A 25381-nucleotide genomic window follows, 5' to 3' on the forward strand; every position below is an offset into this window, starting at 1 on the left:
AGAGGCAACCTCATCCAGAGCGACGGAAAATACACTTTAGGAGTGGAAGGTGCGACTCATTTCGGGCGAAGGTAAATTTCGGCCACTTGGTCTTCTTATTTAAGGAGGGATATACTTGCATTGGAGGCTGTACAGAGAAGGTTCCTGAGATGAAGGGATTGACTTATGAAGAAAGGTTTAGCAGGTTGGGCCTATACTATACTTATTGGAGTTTAGAAGAATGAGAGGTGATCTTATTGAAACATATAAGATACTGAGGGGGCTCGACAAGGTAAGTGCAGAGAGGATGTTTCCCCTCGTGGGGGAATCTAGAACTGGGGATCAGAGTTTAAGAATAAGGGGTTGCCCATTTAGAACTGAGATGAGGAGGAATTTCCTTTCTCAGAGGGACGTAAATAAGTGGAATTCTCTGCCCCAGAGAGCTGTGGAGAGTGGGTCATTAAATATATTTAAGGTGGAGATAGACAGATTTTTGAAAAATAAGCAAGTGAAGGGTTATGGGGAGCGGGCAGGGTAGTGGAGCTGAGCCCAAGATCAGATCAGCCATGATCTTATTAAATGGTGGAGCAGGCTCGAAGGGCCAAATGGCCTACTCCTGCTCCTATTTCTTATGTTCTTACGTGTGGGATCTGTGCTCGTGCCAGAGCAACGCACGCTCCGTGCAACGCTGAAAACTTTGTGCGCTTCCTACCCCGGTCCCGCCCCCGAGAGGAAGTGGAGTGCTCAACATTGCACTCCACTTCTACTTGGGGGCGGTATCCCCAATTTTGTGTTTGGGACAGGACTTCCGCACCGGGCACAGGAAGCCCTACTTCGCCTCAGTAACCGCTCCCAAATGGGCATCAGACTGTTGTAGGTTCAAGTCCCACTCTAGAACCCACATAATCTAGGCTGACGTACTGAGGGAGATGAGAAGTTAAACCAGTGTTTTACCTGTCAGATATATGTGAAAGATCCAATGGCAATATTTCAAAGAGGACTTAGCTAGATCTCCCTGTTTGGCCTATTGCGCATCCCGGATTTTACGCATTCCACCATTGGCAGCTGTGCCTTCAGCTGCTTAGGCCTTAAGCTCTGGAACTCCCTCCCTATACCTCTGCCTATCTAGCTCTCTCTCCTCCCTGAAGATCCTCCTTAAAACCTACTTCTCTGACCAAATTTTCCTGTCCTACTATCTCCTTATGTGGCTCAGTATTAAATATTATTTGATAATGCTTCTGTGAATCACCTTGGGATGTTTTAATCTGCTGCCTGTATCCTAACTCACAACATATCCCGTTCACCCATTATCCCTGTGCTCGCTGACCTACATTGGCTCCTGGTCCTGCAACACCTCATCAAAAGTCGCAGCCTTGTTTTCAAATCCCTCCATGGCTTCGTCCCACCCTATCTCTATAACCACCTCCAGCCCTACAGGTTCGAAGACCTCTGTGCTCCTCTAATTGCCTATTTTAATTGCTCCATCATTGGCAGCCGTACTTTCAGCTGCCTAGGTTCTAAACTCTGGAATTCCCTCTTTAAATCTCTCTGCCTCTCTATCTCTCCTTCTTTAAGACGCTCCTTAAAACCTACCAAGCTTTTGGTCATCCGTACTAATATCTCCTTATATGGCTCGGTGTTAAATTTTATTTGATAATGCTTCTGTGAAGCGCCTTGCGATGTTTTACTATGTTAAAGGCACTTTATAAATACAAGTTATGGCTGTTAAAGTGCTATATAAATGAAAGTTGTAGCTGTTAAATGTGCTATATAAATGCAGTTGTTGTTGTTGGTGCCATGGCCAATATTTATCCCTGAACCAATATCATTAAAACAGATTATCTAGTCATTATCTCATTGCAGTTTGTGGCTATCTCAGTGCTAACCCAGTGGCTGCGGCATGGATGGTGGAAAGCTGCTGATTTTCAGTGGGGGAGACTGCAGATGGCCTTGCAGGATGACCTTGAGCAGCTCTGAGCCTAGAAGGCCTGGCTTTAGACTGCACCACTTCGGCATCTGCAGCTTGTAAATCAGAAGAGATTGTGGGATGAGGGATAAGTGGGATGTAAGAAGGATTAGGTATGAGGATACTATCATCTTCTATGGTTTCAGCCCTGCTGCTGGCCATGGCCTCAGCAATGGCCGCTCCAATGATGCCGAGCACCGTCTCCTCCATGGGGCTAAGGAAATGCAGCCACGCCTGTCTCCCGTCGTTTAGCACCCGCTTCCCCTCAGCTTATGCACCATCTCATCCTGCATGAGAGAGGGAAGTGTGTCAGTCAGTGTGCTGTATTGTGGCTGTCATGATTGAATAGCTGGCTGTGTGTGCAAGCTATGAGATGTGGATGCGAAGCTTGCAGCAGTGCTAAGCGTGTGCGGATGAGGTGAAGCTATTAATGTTAGGCATGAGGCCTGATTGACAGAGATTGTTGGCAGGTGAGTGATAGGGGTGCAGTGCACTGAGCAGTTGTTGAGGCAAATGCTACAGTTAGTGGGATATGGCATTTGATGATACATTCACTGACCTTGACCATTTCTATGAGGTCATTGACCTTTTTGAGGAACTGCATCCAGGTCCTCGGGGCTCGACTCCTGGCATTGACCGCCATGTCTATCTGGTCCCACTGCCTTCACAGAGTTTGTCTGGAGGGCCTCCTGTGGATAGAACACATCTCTCCTCCTCTCAACCCCCTCCACTAAGACTCCAGTGCAGCATCAGAAAATCTTGGAGCATGCTCTTTCTCTTGTTGTGCCATGATTATGTCTTCTTCCAGTTCAAAATGTCTTCCACAACGACTTCCAACACCTTCCCCAGCCACAATGCACATCCTCTTTAAGAAGTGAAGGCTAGCTTTAACTGGTGATGGCCTCTCACATTTCTGCGTCCCCTGCTCAGATGCTCAGTCACTCAACAGTGCACTTAACGCTGACTGCATGCTACAATCATGTAAATTAGCAGGCAGCACAAAGTTGGTGTGCTGCCTGCATCGGAAGCAACGGGCATGGGTTAATTCCGCATCGTGATCCCCATGCCGGTTTTTGGGGCCTGTCCAATTTATCGCCTTCATCTGTGGTCAATGCTACCCTCCTCCCATTGTGATTCATTGGGAAATTCAGCAGCAGGAGGACAATGAATACAAATTCATTCCTCCCATTACATAATGCATACTATGAATAGTCTCCTAGGATTTTGGCAGGGATAAGTCCCACCCCCCGCCACATACCTAAATCACCGCTTTGAAGATTCAAGAATTTGGGGGCCATGGCTTTTAAGAATGTATTTAGCAAAACTTAATCATGATAACACTGTAGGTCGAATTCAGTTCAGTGGCACAAACCTGACATAAAGATGACCACCATCTCTCAGTATATTCTGGGCCTGTTACTACTGCACCTCAAATTGTTTTCAGGTTTAAATCAGAAGCAACTTCAATATGCAATGTTCGAACATTTGGAAAGGAGGAACATAGTAGGACCACTGAAATGTGCTACAGAATGCAGATGGACTGAAATTACCTGTTTTGGGTCGGTGCCGCCATTAAAATAGTGGGCGAAGGAATTTCATACCTTCATACTCTAATATCACACAATACAATTTCAAACTTCTGCTTCAGATTTTCCTGTCATTCTAAACTTTCAAATGGTTCTGTTCATGATTGAAGGAGAATGCTGGTGATCCCTGTGTTGCTGGTAATATTTGCAATACCACTCATCAGTATTGGTGGTCAGGTGAAATGTACTGTTTGTGGCCAATATATTCTGTTGAAGCTCTAAATTTTCCTTTACGGGGTTGGTGGTAATATATTAGCATGGATAGAGGATTTACTAATGAACAGAAAACAGCGAGTAGAGATAAATGGTTCATTCTCGGATTGGTAATCAGTGGGGTGCCACAGGGATCAGTGCTGGGACCCCAAATATTTACAATCTATATCAACAACTTGGAGGAAGGAACTGAGTGTAACGTAGCCAAGTTTGCCAACGATACAAAGATGGAAGTAAAAGCAATGTGTAAGGAGAACACAAAAAGTCTGCAAAAGGACATAGGGTAAGTGAGTGGGCAAAAATTTGGCAGATAGAGTATAATGTTGGAAAGTGTGAGGTCATGCACTTTGGCAAGAAAAATCAAAGTGCAAGTTATTATTTAAATGGAGAAAGATTGCAAAGTTCTGCAGTACAGCAGAACCTGGGGGTACTTGTGCATGAAACACAAAAGGTTAGTATGCAGGTACAGCAAGTGATCAGGAAGGCCAATGGAATCTTGGCCTTTATTGCAAAGGGGATGGAGTATAAAAGCAGGGAAGTCTTACTACAGCTATACAGGGTATTGGTGAGGCCACACCTGGAATACTGCGTGCAGTTTTGGTTTTCATATTTATGAAAGGATATACTTGCTTTGGAGGCAGTTCAGAGAAGGTTCACAAGGTTGATTCCAGAGCTGAGTGAATTGACTTATGAGGAAAGGTTGACTAGATTGGGCCTCTACTCATTGGAGAGGTGATCTTATCGAAACATATAAGATTATGAGGGGGCTTGACAAGGTGGATGCAGAGAGGATGTTTCCACTGATAGGGGAGACTAGAACTAGAGGGCATAACCTTAGAATAAGGGGCCGCCCATTTAAAATTGAGATAAGGAGAAATTTCTTCTCTCAGAGGATTATAAATCTGTGGAATTTGCTGCCTCAGAGAGCTGTGGAAGCTGGGACATTGAATAAATTTAAGACAGAAATAGACAGTTTCTTAAACGATAAGGGAATAAGGGGTTATGGATTGCGGACAGGGAAGTGGAGCTGACTCCATGATCAGATCAGCCATGATCGTATTAAATGGCGGAGCAGGCTCGAGGGACCATATGGCCTACTCCTGCTCCTATTTCTTATGTTTATTGCAAATTTATATAAGAACATAATTTGACTTCATAGCAGAAAATAAAAATATATAGTCCACCTTAAAAAGAATATCATCAGTTTCACAATCTGGGTATTAGATTTGAAGCGTATGCATACTTTCACGTCAGATGATAAAAAATTTTGGATTCAGGCTTGGAAACATCTGTTTGCCAAATGTTACATCCCATATAAAATAGTGGACGCAACAAAGTCTCAGACAGTGCATCCAGACTGCAGAAATGCATCTTAAAAGTGCTTACTTGCTTATAGTCCTGATCATTGTGGTTTATGGTCAGAATTATCCGCCACCTGAGGTGCATTGGATCAATCTTTATAGGCAAGGTTTCAACTTCCAGTGTCAGCCGGGGGAAGCTTTGATAGGGATACAGAGTTACTTCGAAAAAGAGGAAGGCTCTGACAGAGTTTGGAATTTCGAATGCAGTCCAACAACCGTGGGTATGGGACAGGTGACAGAATGCTGGTGGGATGATATTAACCAAGCTGGACTTGAATGGTAATTATATTGCTTTCCTCTACATGACCTCTGTTTTATTTTTGCAGATATGTTTATTAAGCCCTTCATTAAAGTAATCAAATAGTTATCAGACTGCTGCGTATGATTAGGAACCAGGCCAGTTATTCTACTGAATGAAACTGATGAACTTCAAATTAGAAGCAGTTGGCATGTCCGCATTGAATTCCTGGGCTTAAATATTCTTGAAAACATCAAACAGCCATGCTTATGCAAGACGTTTATGCAAGAGTCCTGCGTCCTAGTCTCACAGGTACTGACAGGTTTCTTCCTGTTCTATGATCGAAGGTTATGCAAGTAAAATGAGTGTGACTTATATAACACATGGAAATCTGCCTGTACTGGAAAGTTTGAAGTACATTTGTCCTTTCTGACCTCGGCATTTAAGGATTTTTTTTTAACTGAGAAGTTACACATTTTATGGACACTTTTAATGGTTTAATGGTTAACTACAGTAAAATGCAGTGTACATGAAGAACTCTTATGCACTTTTCCATTTCTTTCTCCTCTAGTTTTCTCCTTACACTGTTCCTATTTCAAAGACAGTGACATGTCCTGCAGTGGAGTTCCACAAGTGCTAAGAGCCCTCTGGTATTATATCCAAGTGGCTGTTGCTCATGAGTGAAGCCAAATAGATTTGGATACATACTTTCAGTAGTGGCTACTTTTTGGGGAGTGACCTCTACACTGGAGGGGCAAAGATGGCTCATGAGATTCAGTATCCTGAGAACTCTTTTTTTTCTGTGCATTGGGCCATCATTCTTTGTGTGCGAGTCTGTCTGGTTGAGTAAAGTGGAAAGTCAGCAAGAGAGAGAATAAAGAACAGATTTTACGCTCAGAAACAAATGAGGACAGATAGGCAGAGAGAAAGAGATGCACTAATAGAGCAGATCTAGAAAGAAAGAAAGAGAGAAAGGGCAGAATTCCAGAGAGAGATAATTTGATTCACAAGACATTCAGAGACCCAGAAAGAAAGAAAGATAATCCTGTAGCATCCCCCTACACATTTCTATTCACAATTCTGGCTATAGGTGCGTTGTTAAAGGCACAGATGCAAAACTATTTTACTTAAAACTGTAAAGTCGACAGGGGGAGGATGGAGACTGATACTCTGCTGTAACTTATACAGCATTTTTTGTTGTATATATAGAAACATAGAAACATAGAAAATAGGTGCAGGAGTAGGCCATTCGGCCCTTCGAGCCTGCACCGCCATTCAATGAGTTCATGGCTGAACATGCAACTTCAGTACCCCATTCCTGCTTTCTCGCCATACCCCTTGATCCCCCTAGTAGTAAGGACTACATCTAACTCCTTTTTGAATATATTTAGTGAATTGGCCTCAACAACTTTCTATGGTAGAGAATTCCACAGGTTCACCACTCTTTGGTGAAGAAGTTTCTCCTCATCTCAATCCTAAATGGCTTACCCCTTATCCTTAGACTGTGATCCCTGGTTCTGGACTTCCCCAACATTGGGAACATTCTTCCTGCATCTAACCTGTCTAAACCCATCAGAATTTTAAACGTTTCTATGAGATCCCCTCTCATTCTTTTGAACTCCAGTGAATACAAGCCCAGTTGATCCAGTCTTTCTTGATATGTCAGTCCCGCCATCCTGGGAATCAGTCTGGTGAACCTACGCTGCACTCCCTCAATAGCAAGAATGTCCTTCCTCAAGTTAGGAGACCATGCTGTCATCTTTTACTAATACTACCTTTTCTTTCACTTGAAGCGCTTGATGAGGTGTGATTTTTAAAACTTGCAATTGTAATATCTATTTGTTAATTAATTGTATTGCATTGATGGTTTCTGTTATAAATGCAGACTATAGATATACTCTCTGTGTAGTCACTGTATAGTTGCATAAGATGGAGACTTGTTTCTTGATGTACTATCAATAAGATTTACACTGTATATATACTACGCTGGCACCACTAGAGGGTGCAATTGGTGGAGACCGGGGTTTCCTGCCCCTGTGGCAGAGGCTGGCCACCAGAGGGCACTGCGGTGGGAGACCTGAGGGTCACCTGCATCGATGTGCAGGGCCCAGTATAAAAGGCTGCCCACCATGCTTGTGACTCACTCTGGAGTTACAAATAAAGGACCAAGGTCACTACAGTTTGAGTACAACACATTGCCTCGTGGAGTCATTCATAAGTGCATTACAGACATAACAACTGGCGACGAGAATACGGACTTTCACGCGATTATGGCTAACTTTGGCACACTAAAAGACTTCGCAGAGGATGATGATTGGGATGCCTTCACGGAAAGGCTTGAGCAATATTTCATGGCAAACGACCTAGCAGGGAGAAGGACTCATTGGCGGAGAAGCGCAAGGCTATACTGCTGACCAGTTGTGGGCCCGAGGTCTACCGCCTCGTCAGGGACCTGCTGGCACCCACGAAGGCCAAGGATAAGACATACGATGAGCTGACTGAACTAATTCGCGACCAACTAAAACCAAAACAGAGCACCCTCACGGCCAGGCACAGATTCTACACTCAATGCAGACCTGAGGGCCAGGAGATTGCAAAATATGCTGTGATTTCGACACGCACCTCAATGAAGCATTGCGAGACATCTTCATTATGGGAATTGGCCACGGGGGCCTCCTTCACAAGCTATTATCTGCCGACATCACAGTCAACCTGCAGAAGGCCATCAGTATCAGTCAGGCGTTCATGACCTCGACCTGTAGCACCAAGCAAATTATTCATCCTGTGGACTCAAACCCGGCAAGTACTGTACACAGAATGCTGCCTTTCACAGGCAAGACTGTAGAACGTGGCTCTGCTCAGGGCAGAGAGCACAGACCTCAGGATTCCAGAACTCGGAGACCGCCGAGGGGTGCTAATAGAGTAGCACCATGCTGTCGTTGCGCAGGAAGCCACAGGGCTCACCAGTGTAGGTTTGCTGAGTACATATGCAAAGCCTGTAACACGAAGGGCCACCTCCAGCGTATGTGTAAAAGAAATACGACTCACCGTCTAGCAGAGGATTCGGTGGATGACTTTGAATCCAGCGGGGAGTATGATGATTTGGCCAGAGAGGCAGCTCAGCCCCAAGAAGAAGTGTATGGAGTGTATAGCTGCACCACCGATTGTCCTCCAGTGAAGATGGAAGCGAGATAAACGGCATTCCGGTCTTCATGGAAGTGTACACGGGAGCGAACCAGTCTTTGATGAGCCAGGCTGCCTTTGAGAGGCTATGGAATGAAAAACGACCCGAGCTGGTTCCAGTACGGGAAAAGTTGCGCCCCGACACCAAGGAGCTGATCCCAGACCTTGGTAGTGCGGATGTAAGTGTAATCCATAATGGCGTGTTGCACAAATTACCTCTGTAGATTGTTGCAGGTGATGGTCCAACACTACTCGGAAGAAGGTGGATGGGGAAGATCCAGTGGAAATGGGAAGACCTCTTCATTCCAGCAATCGATGTCCCCCGTGCTCAGAGGCAGAGAAAAACCTCACCTTCACTTGGGCCAGGCACCAGAGAACAGACCAGCGCAGCACCTGAGGCACAGACCGTCCATCACAACTGCAATGATCTGACCGGAACGACCTAAAAATACCTTCCTAGCTCCAGTGACAGGACTCCTGGGGAGGAAGATCGAATTCACAGGCACTCTTCCAGCTTTTGTGGCAGAATCGCGGGAGAGAAGGATCAAGGCAGTCGACCTCGAGGACAGAGGCAAGATGGCGTCCCAGCTGCAGCGAGGGGCAGCGTGGCTGAAAAAAATATGGCCGCGGCCATATCACGAGGTGCAACACTGAGGGACCAACACGTGGTGTCTAACAAAGGATTTGATTGGGGTAAAGCCAGCAGGGTTCTCTTAAAGGAGACCTGCAACCAACTGAACTTAAAGAGACATTGTATGTATGGCAATCAATGTAACGAACCAATTAAGATTGTGAACAAAATGTTGCGAGATTTCGGTACTATTCCTAATGTAAAGAACAAAATGTTGTTGCGAGATGTCGGTACCAGTCCTAATGTAAAGAACAAAATGTTGTTACGAGATGTCGGGAATAGAGTGTCCCCAAAAGTAGCAAGCGAGCGAATTTGGGAGGATAAAGGCGCTGATCCTGATGCCCTGCCCCAGGTGTTCCCACAAGTTATAGACCAGCGACCTCAGGAGGGTGAAGGCACTGATCCTGATATCCTGCCCCAGGTCTATCCCACACCGCAGGCGCCCGATGGTACTATTCGACACGGACCTGGAAACAAAAACGGCGCCAATACGCGCAGTTGGCCGCTGTTGCCCACCACCCGGGTGGAGATGGCGCAACCCCCAGAACCAGTCGCTATCTCGGTCATGTCCAGGAGCTAAAGGTCAGAACCAGCGAGTTCCCCAAACGGGACCTGGAACAGCCAGGTTCCCAACACCGTTAGAGAGCAGGCAGAAGATTCTGCAGCCCTCAAAGGAGGACAGGGAGGCCACACACATTGGTGGCTCTGCCCATCACTAGGCAACGGCAAAGGCCCTGAGTCCTGGCTCGGTGAGTGAACCAGGCCCACCCCACTAGCAGGGGGCGCAGCCCCACTATCAGATGACTAGGACCCCATCCGGTTGCTCTGGAACCTGCGTCCTCGCATATCTGTACTGCTACCTCAGTACTTACCATGACTGAACCATGAATGCAATCTACCCAATCCTGGCGCACGACCGCAAAACGTAATGAATGTAAGTCACTGAACCAAGGTGTCACGATATAAAATGTAACTTCCTTTCTTTGTAATTGCACTGTGTCTGATCCTGTATGTTAATGTAACGGGCCTGCTGCATGATCTCGCTGTGGGGGAGGGGGGGAAATGGATGTGTGTAGCCATGGACACACACATGGATCACACCCAGAATCCACTGGAACCTCCACTGCATCATTGAACCATCTAAACTGGTAACCACTACCCAACGTTGTGACAAAAGGACTTGGGGGTTAACAGGGAGAGAGCCAAGCCAAAGCACAGACAAGGTGCAAGGGATATTGGCACTTAAGTCTGGGGAGAGATAAACCAGAGCACATAGTGCAAAGGTAATCGGCACAAAGGACTTGGGGGAGAGTGATGTTATATATGCAGACTATAGATATTCTCTCTGTGTAGTCACTGTCTAGTTGCATAAGATGGAGACTTGTTACCTGATGTACTATCAATAAGTTTTACACTGTGTATATACTATGCTGGCACCACTAGAGGGTGCATCTGGTGGAGACCGGAGTTTCCTGCCCCTGTGGCAGAGGCTGTCCACCAGAGGGCACACCGGTGGGAGACCTGAGGATTACCTGCATAGGTGTGTAGGGTCCAGTATAACAGGCTGCTCACCATGCTTGTGCCTGATTCTGGAGTTACGAATAAAGGACCAAGGTCACTACAGTTTGAGTACAACACATTGCCTCGTGGCGTCATTCATAAGTGCAATAACAGACATAACAGTTTCCTTTAAAGGAGCACTTCGATATCTATTCAACAAAAGGTACAATAATGTGAAGTGATGTGGATGTGACATCCAAAGATGTTTTATAAATAAATAATAAGTAAGAAGATAACTAAAGAAAGGGTAGGCCCTATTAGAGACCAAAAAGGTAACTTGTATGTTAAGGCAGAAAACGTGGGTATGGTTCTTAATGAATACTTTGTGTCTGCCTTCACAAAAAAAAGGGACTACGCAGACATTGCAGTTACGGAGGAAGAATGTGAAATATTAGATGAGATAAACATAGTGAGAGAGGTAATATTAAGGGGTTTAACATCTTTGAAAGCAGATAAATTGCCAGGTCTGGATGAAATGTATCCCAGGCTGTTAACAGAAGTAAGGGAGGAAATATCAGAGGCTCTGACCATATTTCAATACTCAATGGCTACAGGTGTGATGCCGGATGACTGGAGGATTGGTAATGTTGTACCGTTGTTTAAAAAGGGAGAAAGAGATAGACCGAGTAATTACAGGCCAGTCAACATAACCTCAGTGGTGGGAAAATTATTGGAAAAATTCTGAAGCACAGTAATAATCATCATTTAGAAAGGCACAGATTAATCAAGGACAGTCAGCATGGATTTGGTCCTTTATGTCTGACTAACTTGGTTGAACTTTTTCAGGAGGTAACAAGAAGGGTCGATAAAGGTAGCGCATTTGATGTAGTCTACATGGATTTTAGTAAGGCTTTTGACAAGGTGCTACATGGCAAACTGGTCAGAAAAATAAAAGCTCATGGGATTCAAGAGAAAGTGGCAAGTTGGATCCAAAAGTGGCTCAGTGGCAGGAAGCAAAGGGTAATGATCGACAGGTGTTTTTGTGACTGGAAGGCTGTTTCCAATGGGGTTTTGCCGTGCTCAGTACTAGGTTCCTTGCTTTTTGTGGTATATATCAATGATTTAGACTTCAATGTAAGAAGTTTGCAGATGGTACAAAAATTGGCCGTGTGGTTGATAGTGAGGAGGAAAGCTGTAGATTGCAGGAAGATATCAATGGAATGGTCAGGTGGGCGGAAAAGTAGCAAATGGAATTCAATCTCGAGAAAGTGTGAGATGCATTTGAGGAGGGCTAACAAGGCAAGCGAATAGACAATAATTGGTAGGGGATACTGAAGTGTAGAGGAACAGAAGGACTTTGCAATGCATCTGGAAAAAAAAAGCCGAAGAGCGGAATTTCACTCAAGAGGCCACCGCATCCACCGCGCCAGTAAAAACAACAGAAACAGGGTAGTTGCACCCCGTTTCCAGCAGTGGGCAATTTCGGCCCCTAAGCGCAGGGAGGTTATGCTTGAATTGTATAAAACACTAGTTAGGCCACAGCTAGAGTACTGCATACAGTTCTGGTCACGACATTACAGGAAAGATGTGATTGCACTAGAGAAAATACAGAGGAGATTTACGAGGATGTTGCCAGGACTGGTGAATTTTAACTGTGAGGTAAAATTCGTTAGGCTGAGGTTCTTTTCTTTGGAGCAGAGGAGGCTAAAGGGAGACTGAATTGAGATGTATAAAATTATGAGGGGCCTAGATAGAGTGGATAGGAAGGACCTATTTCCCTTAGCAGAGAGGTCAATAACCAGCGGGCATAGATTTAAAGTAATTTGTAGAAGGATTAGAAGGGAGTTGAGAAGAACTTTTTTCACCAGAGGGGTGGTGGGGGTCTGGAACTCACTGCCTGTTAGGGTGGTAGCGGCAGAAACCTTCATCACATTTAAAAAGTACTTGGATATGCACTTGAAGTGCCACAACCTACAGAGGTATGGACCAAGAGCTGGAATGTGGGATTAGGCTGCATAGCTCTTTTTCAGCTGGCTCATGCCTGGCGGGGCGTTAAATCCTGTTGTTGGCCATGATGCCGGGTGTCCAGGATTTAGCGCCCAGCCGGAAGATTCGGCTATTGGTTTGCACCTGCGCAAAAAGTTACCGCCCCGCCTCCATTTTCAGCGTGATTATGAGGTCAATCATCGTGCAAGGCTGCACTAGCACCCCAGATGGACCTTGCGGCCTTAATGCATCATTTAACGCCCGCCCCAGGAAATGCCTGAAAGAACCAGGTGGTCCCAGGGTGCAGCAAGTGCTATTGGCAGCATTTTTAAACGGAGGCTGGAGGATCTTATATCGCAGTTGTCAGTGACTGCTGCAGTTGTGGATAGAACGCTGCGTGAGGCTCCAAGTTGCAAACGGCACTTTTATGTGCCATGACACTTTGCTTACAAAGTCAGTGAGAGATTTCAATGGGGGCAATACTAGTTCGCCAGCAAATCACGCTGGTTGCTATTGGCAGACGGCTTCAAGCTGGAAGAAGGATTCTTGGCAATGTTGGGCGATGGAATCGAAGAGGTCACAGATGTACGGGGAGGAGGCCTTACCCCTCACGGGTTTTCAGGGAACATCGCTCATACCTCCACATCACTGAGGCGCGTGCATTAGAAGGCTGCGCTTTCGAAAAGAAGTGCTGGCAGAGATATGCCAGCTCCTATAGGCAGACCTACAGCCTACCAGCGCCAACAGGACACAATGTTTCATAACCAATAATATCGGGTCCTGGCTGGTCCAGGTCATAACTTGTTGAGTCGTGACAGGGGTTCCTTCACTTTCAAAAGCATCTATAACTAACAGTAGGTCTGCAGGTTGTGGCATCTCCATCTCTGGTGTGGGCAACGGCAGACGGTTCAGTGCATCGGCACAATTCTCGGTGCCAGGTCTATGGCGAATGACATAATCATAGGCAGATAATGTCAGTGCCCACCTCTGGATGCAGGACGATGCATTGGTATTGATACCTTTGTTTTCCGAAAACAATGAAATGAGTGGCTTGTGATCTGTTTCCAGCTCAAACTGAAGATTAAACAGGTACTGATGCATCTTTTTAACCCCATACACACAGGCTAATGCTTCTTTTTCTACCATGCTGTAGGCTCTTTCTGCCTTTGACAAACTTTTAGAAGCATACGCAACAGGTTGTAGTTTACCTGACTCATTAGCTTGTTGGAGCACGCAACCAATTCCATATGACGAAGCATCACAGGCCAATACGGGACGCTTACACGGATCATAATGTACCAGCAGTTTGTTAGAGCAAAGCAGGTTAATAGCTTTCTCAAAAGCTCTATTTTGAGATGCACCCCAAACCCAGTTTTCTTAGCAGCATGTGCAGTGGCTCTAATGAAGTGCTCAATCTAGGTAAGAAATTACAGAAGTAGTTGAGTGTCGTCGTCATGCATGCCTGGGCAATCGTGATGGCCTTGCTCAAATCTCGCTTCTCCGCCGCCAGTAGCTTACGCAGGATCACCTTGTGGTTGACGCCGATTACAAAGAAGTCTCGCAGCATGTCTCCCAACTCGTTTTCGAACTTACACAATCCAGCTAGACGTTTTAGGTTGGCAATGAATTCCGACACATCCTGGTCCTCAGAACAAACGTGCTTGTAGAATCGATATCATGAGATGATGATGCCGCCTTCTGGTTTGAGATGGTCACGTACCAGACCACACAAATCCTCATAATCCTTGTCTGTTGGACTTGCAAGCGAGAGAAGATTCTTTATGAGTCTATAGATTTTCGGACCGCAAACCGTGAGGAAGATCGCCCTGCGCCTAACTGCGTCAGTGGGTCCCTCCATTTTGTTGGCCACGAAGTACTGGTTCAGGCGAGCTACAAAATCTGCCCGGACCTCTCCCTCCACAAATATCTCCAGAATTCCAATTGTGCTTATTTTTGCATGCGAAAGTTCTTATGTTACCTCGTCGCCAAATGTTATGTATGTAATAACTCGATAGACTGAATACTGTAAACTAACACAGGTACAAACCTGGCTCTGCTTTATTCGGGCCCAAAGTGATTACAATACATTATGGCTTGCCTTTTATATCTGGGCCGCACACACGTGCATATAGCTCAATGACCTCCGACAGTGGCGCCACCTGGTGGCTAGTAACTCCAAGCATGCATACATGACAGTGGCGATGACCTTCTATGCCTCTGGTTCCTTCCAGGCATCAGCAGGGGATATATGCAGCATTTTGCAGCACGCTGAATATGACAAGGGCATTGTACGCATGCAGAATGGACTTCATAAAGTTCCCAATGAGCAGGGACAGCCAGAATGAGAGGTTTCTGAGGTTTGGACGATTTGCAGGCTGCACACACGTCACCTTGCGAGCACCATTATACAATGCTTCAGAAACCGAAAGGGATATCACTCCCTAAAGTACAGCTGGTCTGCGACCACACTCAGTGGATCCTCACAGTGAATGCCCGCTATCCAGGGAGCATATATGATGCTTTCATCTTGCATGAGAGCACTGTGCCACGAATGTTTCAGCGACAAAGACAAGGGCAGGGCTGGCTGATTGGGGACAAAAGATATGGCCTGGCCACCTGGCTCATGACCCCACTCTGGAACTCCACCACAGAAGCCGAGCAGCGCTTTAATGAGAGCCACGCAGCCACCCGCAACATCATTGAACAGAAAAAGATTGCGCATGCGCAAATTGGTCTCCTCCTTTAACGACACAAGTTTCGGCTCGGGCGCACAAAGTCCGTTGTGCAATACCTGACTTAGTGCTCCTCCAGCTTACTTTTTCGCCGAAACTTGCAGTCGAAGGTGCAAACTATTTTCAGGCGCTAACTTTAATGCCCCGAAATCCAAAAAGTCCAGAATCCAGCCCAATTGGTCGAATGGCTTCCTTTTGTGCCGTAAATTTCTATGATTACTGAAATCAGGGTGATAAGGATACTTTGATTAGTGTTCGTGGCTCTATGCATGATGAATTACATTTAACACTGATAAATGCTAGCACCACTGAACGAACAACACCAACTTAGTCAATTAGGGAACAGACCCAATTTACTAAAGTAATTCCGTAAATTTTAATATTTCAAAGCACTGATGGTTTTATTGTAATAAAGTTCCTTTCATTTATTTCCATTTTTAATACCATCATTTATAAAAGGGGCAATGAATTAAAACTATGGAATAATCAGTGTTTGGATTAAAAAGAAAGACTTACATTTATAGAGCGCCTTTCACGACCACCGGATGTCTGAAAGCACTTTACAGCCCTTGAAGTACTTTTGGAGTGTAGTCACTGTTGTAATGTGGGAAACATGGCCTGAAAAGGCAGGTTACAATTTTCATTAGTTCTCAGCCTAAGTAAAATATAATAACTTTTAATATAGTCAAAGTCCAGATTATTCATGTTGCAATATTAAAATATATTCTCTTGCTCCACAATTTTTATAGTTCCCTTTCATTCCCTCCCCCCACCTCCCAATTTTCCTCCCACATCATTCTGTCACTGAGTGTGAGCAGGTGACCTGTGCCCAGGCCTCTGTGACTAGCTGCAAGGAGTTAGATGAAAGTACTGCAGGTTGATACACATTTTGATTTCCCCTTAGTCCCTATAGTGAAGCATATTTGCTCCTCTAAGCAACCTAGCCAAGTTGAGAACTCACTGTGTAGAGGATCATGGGGATAAATCCTTATCCATCTGCCATGCATTGATACATCAATGTTCTGCACCCAACTCCCATATAGATGTAGTATTGTATATTGTAGATTTAAAAATAACTGGAGATTTTTGATGCCAACTTCAATTACATTTGTGCAACTGCAAACATGTTCGGAGGTGAAATTCTCTTTTTGATAATTTTAACAAAGAACTTATTGTTCCAGTACCATTCACTTTGTTACAATTCACATAGGATTACATAGGATATATGACTCAGAATCAGGCCATTCGGCCCAACCAATCCATGCCGGCGTTTATGCTCCACTCGAGCCTCCTCCCGTGATTCCTCATCTAAATCTATCAGCATGACCCTCTATTCCCTTCTCCCTCATATGCTTGTCTAGCCTCCCCTTAAATGCATCCATACTATTCGCTTCAACCATTCCCTGTGGTAGCGAGTTCCACATTCTCACCACTCTTTGGGTAAAGAATTTTCTTCTGAATACCCGATTGGATTTCTTGGTAACTATCTTATATAGATGGCCTCCAGCTATGTTCTTCCCCACAATTGGAAACATTCTCTCTGTATCCACTCTATCAAAACCTTTCATAATTATAAAGACCTCTATTAGATCGGCCCTCAGCCTTCTTTTTTCAAGAGACCCAGCCTGCTCATCCTTTCCTGATATGTATACCCTCGCATTTCTGGTAGCATCCTTGTAAATCATCTCTGCACCTTCTCCAGTGCCTCTATATCCTTTTTATATGGCGCTCAGAATTGTACGCAGCACTCTAAATGTGGTCTAACCAAGGTTTGTTACGGTTTAGCATAACTTCCCTACTTTTCAATACTATACTTCTTGAAATAAACCCTAGTGCTTGGTTTGCTTTTTTTATGGCCTTACTAACCTGTGTCACAACTTTTAGTAATTTGTATATTTATACTTCGAGATCCCTTTGTTCCTCTATCCCACCTAGACTCGTACCCTCCAAGTAATAAGTGACCTCCCTATTCTTCCTACCAAAATATAATACCTCACATTTATCTGTGTTGAACTTCATTTGCCAATTATATCCCCATTCTGCAAGTTTGTTAATGTCCTCTGTAATTTGTTGCAGTCCTCCGCAGTATTGACTATCATCCGCAATTTGGTGTCATCCGCAAATTTAGAAATTATGTTTTTGATTCCAAAGTCTAAATCGTTAATATAAATTGTGAACAACAGTGGTCCCAGCACTGATCCTTGTGGAACACCACTACCCACCTTCTGATACAGTGATTTCCCCAAATTCCCCGCTTTCTGTCTCAGGGAAATTAATTTGGGGAAATCACTGTTTAGGGAAATCATGCTGTTTTGGGGGAATCCGTTTCAGAAACTCAAATCATATTCCAAGCTAGTATTCATTATCTACATTCTGTTGCTCGGTGACATAAGAACATAAGAACATAAGAAATAGGAACAGGAGTAGGCCATACTGCCCCTCGAGCCTGCTCTGCCATTCAATAAGATCATGGACTCAGCTCCACTTCCCCGCCCGCTCCCCATAACCCCTTATCCCCTTATCATTTAAGAAACTCTCTATTTCTGTCTTAAATTTATTCAATGTCCCAGCTTCCACAGCTCTCTGAGGCAGCGAATTCCACAGATTTACAATCCTCTGAGAGAAGAAATTTCTCCTCATTTCTGTTTTAAATGGGCAGCCCCTTATTCTAAGATCATGCCCTCTAGTTCTAGTCTCCCCCATCAGTGGAAACATCCTCTCTGCATCCACCTTGTCAAGCCCCCTCATAACCTTTTACGTTTCGATAAGATCGCCTCTCATTCTTCTGAACTCCAATGAGTAGAGGCCCAACCTACTCAACCTTTCCTCATAAATCAACCCCCTCATCCCCGGAATCAACGAAGTGAACCTTCTCTGAACTGCCTCCAAAGCAACTCTGGGCTCAATTTTCCCCAAGCCCGTTTTCTGGCATAGTGCCAGAGTTGCGCCACATATTTAGGTCCAGAAATGCGCCAGAAAAACATGTCCAAACTTTTCTCGATGTTTCTGCTGTAATCCAGACCCGCGCAGCATGGCCAGTCACTTCGGGGGGTGGAGCCTGCGGTCTGCAGCGAAAAACGCAGCTGGATCTTCTGCGCATGCACGGGGGAAAAAAACTCACGTTCTTGACGTCGCTGAAATGGCCACGCATGCGCAGTAGAGCTCTCCTCTCTCCCCCCCGCCCCTTGAGTCTTGTGACCTCTCTCTCCCTCCCCCTTCCCCCTCCCCGGGCACCAAGCCTTCAGATCGGCTGTCTCCGACCCTCTCCAGTCCCCGAGTGAGGTGCCTTCCTGGTCCGCTCTGGCCCCGAGTGTGTGCTGGTCAGTGCGATCCCTCCCCCGCCGAGCCTCTCTAGTCCCTGAGTGAGGTTCCTTTTCGGTCCGCTGTGGCCAGCCTCCGACTGCATGCCTTCCTGGTCTGCTGTGGGCCCCGAGTGCGTACCTTCTTGGTCCGCTGTGGGCCCCAAGTGAGCACCGGTCAGTTTGCTCCCTCCCTCCCCCGCCAAGCCTCTCCGGTCCCAAGTGAGTGCTGGTCCCGGTCCGCTGTGGCCCCCGAGTGCGTGCCTTCCTGGTCTGCTGTGGCCCTGAGTGAGTGCCGGTCAGTTTACTCCCTCCCCCGCCGAGCCTCTCCGGTCCCGAGTGAGTGCTGGTCCCGGTCCGCTCCACTTCCCGCCCCTATCCCAGGCCAAATGGCCTCCAATTTACTTATCTACGCCGATTTCTTTAACTCTCTGCAACGGTTTTCTCGAGAGGCCACATACGCTGGCCGAAGCAGAAATGGAGTAACTATCAGCTGGCCAAAGTTCCCTAAATGGCCAGAATTGGCACAGGTGTCTGGTTACACCCACTTTGGATGAAAAAAAACGTACCTAAAAGAAATGTAACTAAATGAGTTATGCTGGTGCAAATTGATTGGGGAAACTGTGGATTTTTAAGTTAGGCCAGAAAAAGCAGCCTGCTCCAAAAAAACATCACAAATCACTGGGGAAAATTGAGCCCATAATCTGAGATTGTGTGTCGATGACCCCAGGTCTACCTCTCCGCCACTTCTATTAAGTCAAAGGTTGTTGCCACAGTCTCAACTTCCCTCACTGATATCAAGACCAAGACCTGAATGAGCCAAAACATATTCCAGTTTAAGTCCACAAGACCCTGGTCAGCCACCTGCATGTCTTTAGCCTTAATTCCCTGACTGCCATCTCAAGCTGAATTAGAAAGTGAAATGTAACTTTAGTGTCCTGGTTGATCCAAACTCAGCTTCCTCATCTACACCCGCTTTGTTACAAAACCTAGAGGCTGGAATTGCACCTCTCCTTAAGGCCTGTTACCACCGCGAATCAGCGGCCATGCTGCGGAGTGGAGTGGCGGCCGCTGCTAGCCCAATTGCCCTTCCGAGGTTTTCCGGCGGTGCCTTGATCAGCCCCCCATCGCTCCGCTGCTGCCGATCTGCAGTAAGCACGTCATCACTGTGCGCACCGCTGATCTACCAGCCCCTACGGCGACATTCCCCTCTGAAAATCTTCGGCCCGCCCGGCGGTGCCAAAATCTGTTTTTTCCCGGTGGTCCAGTGAGGCTTTGACCTTCTGCAATGGCGGTGCAACTTCCCTTAAAGGGGAAGACGCACTGCTGCTGCTGCTGCCACCATGTTTTTTTGTTGTCCGACTGCCATGCCTGGGTTCGGCCGGGCCGTCTCTCGGGTGCCAGGCCACTGGCCCAGCCGAAACCCTCCCTGGTAGCCCAGTGGGCCGAAGTTTTAAAATCGCGAAGGCTCTCACCATTAAGTGAAGGGGAGAGCCGTGGTGACACAGCGCCGTGATGATGGCATCGCGGCGGTCACTCCGCACCGTCCCCAACTTCCGCCCCTCAGGTGTTGCCACCGCTGCGTATCCGCCCCTCTCATGTAGGCACCGGCCCCATTAAAAGCGGCTTCCGGATCCGAATAAAAAAAACAAAGAGCGGAATTTCGCTCAAGAGATGACCTCAACCACAGTTGCGGTAAAAAAACATTGAAACAGGGTACGTGCACCCCATTTCGGGTGGTGGGCAATTTCTACCCCCTACTTTCTTCCACCTCTGCAATATTGGCCACCTCTGTCTTTATTTCTTCCATTCTGTTGCTGAAACTTTACTTCATGCCTTCATCACTTCAAGGCTTGATTCTCCGACACCATGATAACTGATTTCCACACATGAATCTCCACAAGCTTCCACTCATTCAAAACACTGCAACCTGTTTTTTCATCTGTACTAAAATGCCACACTCCCATCAGTGTGTCCTTTCATAACTGTAATGTATTTGCTTCATGGGTTCTTTGCTTAAGAATTCATAGCAACGCATTGCTATTAAGAACTAGTTGGTATATTAACAAAGGTTTAACGATTACACTACACATTACCAGTTCATCCACTGGGCTCACAACTGCATACCTCATCGTGGATGACCTAGACCCAACTGACTGGGGCTTTATTGAGTCTTGTGAACATCACATAACTGGCTAAGCCACTCACAATACAACAGCTCAACAAACCTGTAAGCTTACTCACAGGTGCATACCTGCTTCCCCTTCTTTAGAAGCAAGGTATTTATACAATATTTTTGAAGATTACTTATTATGATTACAGTTTTACAAATTCGACAGCTGAGCCTGGGTATCTTATTGTAAGCATTTAGCTTCCTCCTGCTCCAACCTCCATTTCATTGCAATTGGCTAACTATGCCCATTTTCTACATTCTTATTTGATTCAGGAGACCAACTTGGGGATTTTTTGTTTTCAGGGCGTGTGGCAGGGATTCCTGACCTCTATCTTCCTGTGTCCTCTTGCGTTTTCTTGAAACACGTACATCAGTCCTCGGGGTAGAAATTCACCTCTTCCCAAAATGGGGTGCACCCAAGAGGGGGTGCCAGGTTGCCTGTTGGCGGCCCGGCCGATCCCGTGGCCATAATTGTCGGCCCAACCTGTCGTCGACGGCAGCGCGACCTCCCCTTTAAGGGCAGCCTTGCCGCCATTCACAGAGAGAGCTGTCGGGGCCACTGGCCTGCAGCACTGGCAGGGCAATTTCAGGTAAGGGGCAATTTCGCGACGGGGTCCCCGCCAGATGGTAAGCGGTCAGCGCGTGCATGCCGCGACAGGAAAACGGGCGGCGAGGTCTCGGACACCGCTCCGCTCCTGAGGAAGGTCAATTTACAAACTGGTGGTCCCTGCACGGAGAGTCGGCGGCTTTTCCGCGCCACCCCTTGACCACCACTTTCAGGCGGTCAGAGGCCTTATCGGAAGGGGCAATTTTGGCCCACTAGTGTTGGCTTTCTTTCCACGATCTTAATATTCGTTGGTTTGCATTATCTCATTGATCTTCTCAACTGAACTCCAATTCCACCTCCCCCCTTGAAAGATACAGAGGCCGGAATCTTCGCAGCCCTGCGAGTGTAGGTTTGGAGGTGGGTCCGCTGTCAAAAAGGCTTTGATTGATAGTGGGTCAGGATCCTGCTCTGAACCCGCCTCCGTGTGAGTTTCTCACCTGTCAAGTCGACGTTTGGATTACAGCATGTGGCGGGACAGGTAATTAACATCATTAAAAGGTACTTAAATGCTATTTTAGAGGCTTAAAAGCAGGCACACAATTTTACCAACCTTTTGATGACTCTGCTGTCCCTCGGGTTTCACGCCAGGTATATGGAGTCTGGTTCTCTATGATTCCATTGCTTTCAATAAGTGACAGCTGCAAAAGTGCTATTTAAGGTACCGTTTCACAGCTGTTCACATTTCAGTGTCAGAAGCTGCAGGCTTCAGCATTAGAACGAGTACTTTGAGCCTCATACAGGTTGGAGTGTTTTGTAGAGAACTCTGTTCACTGTAAGCTTGTAAGAAACTTTCTGACCAGTGCCAGGTTGGTTCTGCCAACTCAACTGGATCTGGCAGAAGAACAATCACGATGGGGGTGATTTATGCTCTCTCATCTTGGTCCTCGGAGACTGATGAGGAACAGCTGCAGGAGCAGCAGAACCAGCCACACCAGCAGCAACAACAAGAGCACCAACCCTCCCCTGAACCACCTCATGCTGCACAGGGCAGAGGGCACCATCGCAGGGATGTGCCGTGCCGGAGGCACTACCCCCAGCACAGTGTCTATAGGCAGAGGATGAAGTACTTGAACACGACGGAGCAGCAGTGCCGAAGGAGACTCAGGCTATCACGCCAGGTGGTCACCAACCTTAGCGCAGTGCTGGAGGAAGACCTGCAATCCAGAGGAAGGGGTGGACACCCATTGCCAGTGGCAGCCAAAGTCACTCTCGCCCTCAACTTCTTCACCTCAGGCTCCTTCCAGGCATCTGCCGCAGACATTAGCGACATTTCCCAGTCTGCCGCGCATAGGTGCATCTCACAGATCACCCTGTTTCACAAGTCGCGCAACTAGATAAAGTTTACCATGGATCAAGCCAGTGTGACTAAGGGCGATCGGCTTTGACTTTGACTCTGGCTGGCTTCCCATGGGTGCAGGGAATGATTGACTGCACACGTGGCCATCAGGGCACCCCATCACAATCCGCACGCTTTTGTGAACTGAAAGGGTTTCTACTCGCTAAACATTCAGCTGGTGTGCAACCACCATAAAATCATTTATGCATATGTGCTATCCCTAATTTCCCTTGTTAGCCACAGTTGAGCCACCTTCCCCATTTTATTTTTACACCAGACAGGGGTGTACAATTGTTGAAGTTCATCCATGTGATCTTTAAATGTCTGCCATTGCCTATCCACCGTCAACCCTTTAAGTACCATTTGCCAGTCTATCCTAGCCAATTCACATCTCATACCATCGAAGTTACCTTTCTTTAAGTTCAGGACCCTAGTCTCTGAATTAACTGTGTCACTCTCCACCTTAATGAAGAATCTACTATATTATGGTCACTCTTCTCCAAGGGGCCTCGCACAACAAGATTGCTAATTAATCCTCTCTCATTAAACAAGACCCAGTCTAGGATGGCCTGCTCTCTTGTTGGTTCCTCACCATATTGGTCTAGAAAACCATCCCTTATACACTCCAAGAAATCCTCCTCCACCATGTTGCTACAGTTTGGTTAGCCCAATTAATATGTAGATTAAAGTCACCCATGATAACTGCTGTACCTTTATTGCATGCATCCCTAATTTCCTGTTTGATGCCATCATACATGCCAGGTCCAACTAGCTTTGGGAAGGTCAAACATTTGGTTGCAACATGTGGCCATCTGTTGGCATGGCTCCACAGCAACATCATGAAACAAAGAAACACTGAATAGTCCCTTGTTTGCATCCCCACCAGCATTGTTGAATGTCAAATCAGCCCTAACTGACCACTCGACCCCCTCCATTCCATCAAACACATTTGTCTGCTACTGCAACGTGTGGTAAATAAATGATTTAATAACATTGGTGCATAAAGTACAAACATCATAGTGGTAATGAGCAAAACACCCAAGTGAATACCCTTGTGTGGGATCTTTCTTTTCCAGGTGATTCTATGTGGTGCTATCCTTGTAGCTTCAGCAGAGGTAGAGGCAGCCTCTTCACCTTCCTGCTGCGCCTGCTTAGACGCCTTTGGCAGTCATCCTCTGGGTTTTTGAACCTGTGAGCACCCTGCCAAAGTCTGCTCCTCCTGCAACTGTGCAGGGGCAGACTCAGCCATCACTGTTCGAGAAGGCATTTGGAGCTCTGACTGAGGGGTTGGCAAGGGGGTAGAAGTGATAGCGCTTGGCGAGGAGCCCCCACTTCCATGTGCCTCCCACCATCATCCCTCTCAGGGGCCACCTGCACTTCCCTGCTAGCAAGGAGCTGGAGAGCACCTTGCTGCACTTCAGTGGGGCCATGAGGGCCCATGTCTATACTGACATCCCTCCTACAGAGGACGTCTATGAGCCTCTGGTTTCTCTCCTCCATAGATGCCCATCTATTCAGAAGTGAAATCCTGTTGTCATTATATGTGATTCCTCAATGCAGGTGGCCATCCAATCCACGGAGGAAACTATATTTGTCATTGAGTGCGCCATGGTGGTGCTCATATTGGAGATGGACTGCTCCACTCTCTTCACGCTTGTAGTCACCGCGGTTGCAAAACCAGTCACAGCCTCTTGCACTTGTTCCAGGATCGCCCTGTTCCTCGATGGCCTCCGAGGCTCAGCATCTGCATGCAGCCGAGCAGAGCTAGGAGACTCTTGCACACTCCGACGAGGAGTTTCCACTGCTGTCACTGTCTCCACTATCTGTTGTGGCTCACATGTGATCTGTGAGACACCAGCTGACAACATTACTCTATGTCGCGATGGACCCACCAAGGTGTACATATCTGTGCTGGTGCTGGGTTGTGCTGTCTGAGGTGATGCTGCACCCTCAGAGGCAGAAGGCTCCTCCTGGTCAGTGGGAGGGGTGGCTCCAGATGGACCTGTGGGAGAGCAAAGGCATGAGTTACAAAACTGAGATGTCTACCATTATACACATCATGACCATTAATTTCTATGTTCTCATCACACCCCATGTGAATGAATGATGAAAGGCATCTGTGCAACTGTGTGAATAATAATTCTGTCACCAGCTTCTTCTATTGAGCCACTCTCGCCGTCCCCCACTTCTTGAACCTCCACCACTCCAGCTATGTCCATTGCTGCCTCCTCCGCATTGGTCAGATGATACATGGATTGAGGGCCTCCTCCCATTCTCTCTCTCTCCCTCTTATTGTGTGCAATCTTTTCCTGCAAGGAGGGAAAGCAGAGAAGGTTGAATAAGACCAATGGAATGAACATCATTTATGGAATGGGATACAGCTTTGCAGGGGGCCTTTGATGGAGCGACTTGGTGATACCAAGTTGCCTCCTTTTGTCCTGTTACTTGTTATCCTTGCATTATGATGAGGCTGAGTATGAGGGATGTTTAGTAAGATGGGGGACCTGATAAGGTCAATAGAGAGAGATGGATGGATTAAGGTCCAAGGATTTTGGGGTGAGTAATGTTGTGCAGGAGTATGGTTAGCAATG

General features: G+C 46.6%; 1 protein-coding gene across 1 annotated transcript in view; it reads left to right on the plus strand.

The window, feature by feature from the left end:
* Nucleotides 1-5090: 5090 nt before the first annotated feature.
* Nucleotides 5091-25381, plus strand: part of dpt (dermatopontin) — a 94717-nt gene continuing 74426 nt past the window's right edge. The window contains exon 1 of the mRNA XM_070892933.1: nucleotides 5091-5384. Within this exon, the coding sequence (XP_070749034.1) occupies nucleotides 5110-5384 (275 nt within the window). The 5' untranslated portion in view covers nucleotides 5091-5109. The remainder of the gene's footprint in view (nucleotides 5385-25381) is intronic.

The sequence above is a fragment of the Pristiophorus japonicus genome, chromosome 11, assembly GCF_044704955.1.
Source record: "Pristiophorus japonicus isolate sPriJap1 chromosome 11, sPriJap1.hap1, whole genome shotgun sequence".
NCBI lineage: Eukaryota > Metazoa > Chordata > Chondrichthyes > Pristiophoridae > Pristiophorus > Pristiophorus japonicus.